This window comes from Alexandromys fortis, unplaced genomic scaffold (genome assembly GCF_014885135.2).
Source record: "Alexandromys fortis isolate MF-2015 unplaced genomic scaffold, M_Fortis_MF-2015_v1.1 scaffold_413, whole genome shotgun sequence".
Classification (NCBI taxonomy): Eukaryota; Metazoa; Chordata; class Mammalia; order Rodentia; family Cricetidae; genus Alexandromys; species Alexandromys fortis.
Window position 1 is genome coordinate 182,597 of NW_026068299.1, and position 6,568 is coordinate 189,164.

General features: G+C 39.6%; 1 protein-coding gene across 1 annotated transcript in view; it reads right to left on the reverse strand.

Annotated features, from left to right (window-relative positions):
- The window catches only part of LOC126494980 (immunoglobulin superfamily member 1-like), a 26,343-nt gene extending 19,775 nt beyond the window's left edge, over nt 1-6,568 (reverse strand). Inside the window, exons 1-5 of the mRNA XM_050132567.1 lie at nt 6,447-6,568; nt 6,270-6,305; nt 5,781-6,065; nt 5,339-5,641; nt 3,603-3,744 (exon numbers count right to left, since the gene is read on the reverse strand). Of these exons, the coding sequence (XP_049988524.1) occupies nt 3,603-3,744; nt 5,339-5,641; nt 5,781-6,065; nt 6,270-6,305; nt 6,447-6,480 (800 nt within the window). The 5' untranslated portion in view covers nt 6,481-6,568. The remainder of the gene's footprint in view (nt 1-3,602; nt 3,745-5,338; nt 5,642-5,780; nt 6,066-6,269; nt 6,306-6,446) is intronic.

Here is a 6,568-nt window from a genome sequence, read left to right on the forward strand (position 1 = left end):
GAATTTCTTTTTTTCTTTTCTTTCAATAAAAAAGATATAAAAATAAAAAAATATTAAAATAAAAATAAAATAAAAAACTGATCATTAATTTTTGTCTTGTAACTGAGACAATGTATATTGCAAATAGCGTGAATCCAGTTCCTTTAGTGCCTATTGTAGATACTTTCATCTTAGCCAGAAGCTATGTCTGGAAAATTTATATTATTAATGATGGTGGGTAAAATGAATAAAATGTCTCAGAACACAAATTACTGGAAAAAGCATGCAAATGGATGGAAATAGAAAACACTATCCTGAGTGAGGTATCCCAGACCCAAAAAGATGAACAGGGGATGTACTCACTCATAATTGGTTTCTAGCCATAAATAAAGGACATTGAGCATATAATTTGTGAACCTAGAGAAGCTAAATAAGAAGGTGAATCCAAAGAAAAACATATAGTCATCCACCTGGATATGGGAAGTAAACAAGATTGCCGGGCAAAAACTGGAAACTTGGGGGTGAGGTGGCATGGAGCTAAGGGGAATTGGGGTGAGAAACGTGAGAAGAGGAGGATGGAAGGAGCTTGGGGGAATGGGATGGTTGGGATAAAGGAAGGGTGAACACAGGATCAGAGAAATATATATCCTGATTAAGGGAGCCACCTTAGGGTTGGCAAGATACTTGACTCTAGAGGGGCTCTCAGGTGTCCGGGGAGATGTCCCCAGATAGTACCTTGAGCAACTGAGGAGAGGGAACCTTAAATGACCCTATCCTATAGCCAGACTGATGAATATCTTACATATTACCTTAGAACCTTCATCTGGCGATGGTTGGAGATAGAGACAGAGACCCAAATAGGAGCACCGGACTGAGCTCTTAAGATCCAAATGAGGAGCAGAAGGAGGGAAAACATGAGCAAGAAAGTCAGGACCACGAGGGGTGCACCCACCCACTGAGACAGTGGAACTGATCTATTGGGAGCTCATCAAGGCCAGCAGGACTGGGACTGAATATGCATGGGATGAAACAGGACTCTCTGAACATGGCGGACAATGAAGGCTGATGAGAAGCCAAGGACAATGGCACTAGGTTTCAATCCTAATACATGAACTGGCTTTGTGGGAGCCTAGCCTGTTTGGATGCTCACCTTCCTGGACCTGGATAGAAGTGGGAGGACCTTGGACTTCCTGCAGGGCAGGGAATCTGGACTGCTCTTCATTCTCGAGAAGGAGGGGGAATGGAGTAGTGGAGAGGGGGAGAGAGGGAGGGGAGTGGGGGGAGGGGGCAATGTGTGGGAGGAGGGGGAGGAAAATGGGAAGTGGGGAGGAGGCGGAATTTTTTTTCAACAACTAAAAGAAACAAAAAATAAAGAAAAAAACAAATTAGTGGAAAAATTTGCACAAATAACAAGAATTTACCTTTAAATTTAAAAAGTGCTATTTTTTTTATCTTCTATCTAAAACTAGTTTTAATTTCACCCAGGGCTTTGTCTGCTTAAAATGAGTTGCTTTAGTTAAACACCTAAATACATTTTACAAAAAATGAAATGAGTATCTATATCTTAAAGAAAAGGAAACAAATATAATCAATGTAAAATGCACCCCTACAGAGACACTATTGGCAATTAGTAATCAATGTGAGAGAGTCTGTCCTTTTCTTCAGTTCCGTATCCACAGATGACTTCTACTTGCTCAACTAAATAATCTACTTCCTGTGCTTAGGCAGTTGGCTCTTTCTAAATTCAGTGGATCACACACAAATCCTGGACCGTGTAAAGGATGGGGGCTTCTTAAGGAAAACATTTCTATTGATGGAGAAATGGAATGCAAAAAAAATGGTATGTGTAACTGATTAAATGCATCTTATCGATACATGAAATGGTGAACAATAAAAATTTTAAATTCCTCTACATTTTATACATATTTATCAACTTCAAAATGATATCTCACTAGCAACAGATCACACATGTGGAGGTGGTTACATAAGTTCTGTACTTAAACTGTGGCCATGCTGTTTTTCCCTATGACATGTGCAGTATGAAAACACTGTCTCATAGTGAATTTTGAAATTGTCTTCTCTTAGAATTCAATGATGCACGATCAATGTGTAATAAAAAAGTATTCAGTGCTATGCAATGAATATATAGTAAGGTATTCTGACATTTGTTCAACATTTGAAAAACCATCACTGTCATATATCACAACATTATTGTGAAAGCAACAAATGCAGAGATATGGAAGAAGCAATATTTTTAATTATGATATTGCCATTTCTTCCAAATTCTCATAGAATGTGGAATATCATCTTGTTAATGAGGTCATATTTGAATAAGTTTTAGGCAACATATTTAATAGACAAAGTCAGAAAAATCCCCTGATGTTGATTTAGAATGCAGTGTGTCCCTTCTGTTCATCATGTTAAGTACAGCACTTGAAATGTTAGCTAACGCAATCAGAGAACTAAAGAAAATACAATGTGTGCTTAATTTGAAAAAAAGAAAAAGAGAGGTTGTTAAAGAATAGAGTAAATAAATGTTAACAAAGGAATAGAGATGTCATTTCAGACAAATTGACTATCTTCTCAGAAGTTGTCTCAGAATGAATGCAGGTGAGGGCCAAATGTTGAGGAGCTGGGGAGAATGTATGAATATAATCAAAATATATTGTATGAGATTATCAAAGAATTAACAAAATATTCTTTTAAAAGAAACCATGTTTTTAACTGTAGGGTAAAAGTTAATATTCATAATTAATGAATCCTGGTACATTAAGGCCATATACCAGACAATTCCTTTGTGTTAAACATCAATCAACAGTGAGATATCAAATTACAAGAAAAATATCAACTTTATGTAGCTCCTGTTGTCCACACATGTTACCTTTTCTTGGAGTTATGATAGTGACTGTGAGTTGAGTATATAAGGCAATTAGCAAAGGCCAGATGTAGAACAGTTGACTTATTTTCTCTTTTCTCAGTAGGAAAGGTAAATGCTCATTGTGAAAAGCATTGATTTGTCTATGTAAAGGAAAAGGTTATTTGAAAGAGAGGGAAAGTTGGGCCCAACACATGCATGAGGTATGGAAATAAGATGAGGAAGAAGTGAACAAATATCCATGATGAATTGTGGAAAAAGGAGTACAAAAAGCAGCCAAAATGGTCTTGAAAACATGCCCCAGAGTTTCCTACATCCAGAACACATTTATTGGTGGTGGGCCTGCTTGTTTATCCTGGCCACCCAGCTATCCTAGCCCTGAAATAACCACACAGAAACTGTATTAATTAAAACACTGCTTGTCTCATTAGCTCTAACTTTTTATTGGCTAACTCTTCCATCTCAGTTTAGCCCATTTCAATTAATCTGTGTCTCACCACATGGCAGTGACTTACTGGGAAAGATTCAGCACATCTGTCCCTGACGCCTCCATGTTGTCTCTCTTCCTCTGTCTTTCTTCCTTCCAGCATTTAGAAGAAACTCCTATACCACACATTTGTTTTCTGGACCACCTAAGAGTATGATAGCTTAATGTATATCCAGCTTTCTTTACAATAATTACTTTCTTGTATGGGAAACAGGATTTATTTCCCATGGTCTGCACAACCTGATGGATGTTTTTGTTTATCTCCTGGTTACATGTTTTTCAACTCTCTTGCTGTGCCAAGCCTCTAACAGAAGAACCACTAGAGTCACTAGGGCCAAGGCAGCCACAACCATCTGGATGAGGTTTGCAATTGTGTGACCTTCGTGCTGTAATGCTGAGGATTCTGCAGAAAGAGGTCAAAGAAGTCAGGTCACACCAAAACTTCTCAGAATAAATGATTTTGCACTCAGTGTTCCATCTCCTTGAAAGAACTACAATCTTTGTGTCTATCTCTAATATAGAGTTCTCCATCTCACCTGATTCTTACATGTTCACTCTTTTTCATGTTTCCATGGCCTGAGCTTCCCCAGAGAAGCACATAGTTTGGGTATATTAGATAAAGGGCTAAAGAGAGTTGAGGCATTTCTCTTGGTCCTTGTGCTTTGAATAATTCTTATTTTTTCATAAATACATGTTATTCTTATGGCATCTTATCCTGCAGATCAAGTTAAAATGTTTTCTGCTGCTTTTAAGTGAGAATCAAGTCCACTATCCCAAGTTTCCCAAATTCAGCAGAGGCTTTACCAGCTCATAATGATCTCACATAATGTTTTACCCACTTCCCATTCCCTCTCTTACCATTCTCAATGGGGTTGGAAAACTGGTCCTTGGGTTCTGGAAGTATTGCACGGAGAGTTCCAAGCCCTTAATTATGGCTGTCAGTTTCTATCTCAATTTTAACCTTAGGCACTTCTAACTGAGTATCACCCTCTTGCAGATTAAATTTTGTGCCTCTGTGTTCTTGGATATCCATCAAGATCACAGTTTAACTCCACCCAGACATGGCTAACTTTATAACTGAATATAAGGGGATAATTGAGATTCTGAAGGATTCAGAATTTCTTGATTAGGTAAGTGCACTCTGTTTACCACAAACTTTGTGTGACACGGTGTTTCTGTGATACTGGATCAATAACTTTTAGGACATGAAGTTAAGAGGAGAGTGAAGAACCAATCCAGACTGCTCTCATTAGGTTTTGCTAACTTGATACAAGCTAGAGTCATCAGGGAAGACACACTTTAATGGAAAAAGTGCCTTCATTATATTAGCCAGTCAGCAAGTCTGTTGGGGAATTTTTCTGATTGATTGATAATTAATATCGGAAGGCCCAGTCCATTGTTTGTGGTTCTAACTTTGGGTAGTTGGACCTAGATGGTATAAGAAAACAGGTTGAACAAGCCACTGCAGGGTAAGCCTGTAAGAAGGGCTCTTCTATGGCCTCTATTTCAGTTCCTGTTTTGAGTGAAAAAGGAATAAAACTTATGCCAAGGAAGTGCTGAAGCATGTGTAGGCAGCCCATATTGGATTTCATGGTCTAAGTTGATGAAGATGACTGACCAGATCTCTCTTTCCTTGTCTTGAGTGCCTGTCTGTAAGCTACCAGATGGAATAAATCCTATCCTTCACAAGTTCTTTCAGGATATTGTGTTTTATCACGAAAATATAAGCGTAACTAGTACAGAGACAATGCCTTGTCACTTTATCAAATGTGTATTCCCCTTAAACCCTCCTGAATTTTCTAAATTCCAGTGAGCCATGGAGGGGAGCACCTGCATCAAGGGAATGCTATTTTTTTTTCTATGAGAGGAGAAAGACTTTTGGACTTAAGAGTTTTCTTACTTTGGGTTTTCTGACTCTTATTCTATGCCAGAGCTCTTCTTAGAGAAGATATCTGAGTTACCATTTACCTTAAGAAAGGCTGGGTTAGGGTCCTTACCTGAGACTTGAATATCAAGGGGATTACTTGATGTTGACCACATCTGAGTATTATTCATAAAACAGCCATAGCATCTGAATGTCCCGTTGTGGTTAGCAGTCACAGAACCCAGAACAAAATGAGCCTGAAATAGCATGTTGGTTAGTTGCTGTGAGTCCAGTGTCCATGAGAGGTTATATTTTCCTTCCTGGATCAGAATGAATCTGTCAAACCCCAGTGATGAGATACACTGCATGGTTATGCACTCTCCTGAAGTTACAGCAGGGCTGGGCCAGACGTACAGGCTTGGTTCATCATAGGCTCCTGGAATACAAGGGGCAATGTGTGAAATGAATTCAAGCTACCTACATTGCCCTGCAAGTTTGGGCTCTGAGAGAAGCTCCCCTGGAGAGCTGAACTCCTGAGGCGAGAGATTTGTTGGCACCCATTAGTCTCCACTCACCTGTTAGTACCAGCACAAGGGTGTCACTGTGCTCTGACAAGCCAGCAGGACTCTTATAGTAACACTTGTATATCCCTGCAAAGTCCTTTGACATTTCGTCAATGTGGAACTTAGCCTTGTTCTTCTGTTCCAGAGGGAACTGTCTGTCCCAAGGATCTATGCTTCCCTCTTTATGCATATAGTACTCCTGGGCCTCCCAGGACCCCTGACACCAAATAATCACAGGCATATGTTGAGCAATCACAAGGCCCGGCTCAGCCCAGATGGTGGGCTTTTGGAGGATTCCTGCAAGAAACTCAAAGGTTGAGTCCCAGTATGTTCTCCTGCTCAGACCCCAGGTTTTAATAGAGAGCATTCACAGAAATTACAGCATTATCCACATACTCTTTTCTTTACGTTCATCACAAAGAGTTGATCCAGATGGCAGAAAAAGTAATTTCTCGTCTTTAGAATGAGGAATAAAATCTTGGAATGGATGAAGACACTCACCTGCCAGCACTGCAGTCTTGCGTCCCATACTCAGACCTGGAAGAAAATTGTCTTTGAGTGTTTTATTTAATCTGAGAGTTGGGCTGAATCCCCCTGTCTCTCCATATGAGAACAGATTTGGCTTTGGAGTAGGGTTCCTTACAGACTTGAAGTCTACTCTCCCTCTTCATATCTCACCAAAACACAACAGCATTCTGAGCATCGGGGTCATAGTGAGTCTTGTTATATTTCTTGCTTGTGCTCCTGGGCTGTCTGGCCAGGTTCTGTAGAACCATCAGACAAGCTGTCTTCATTCTGAG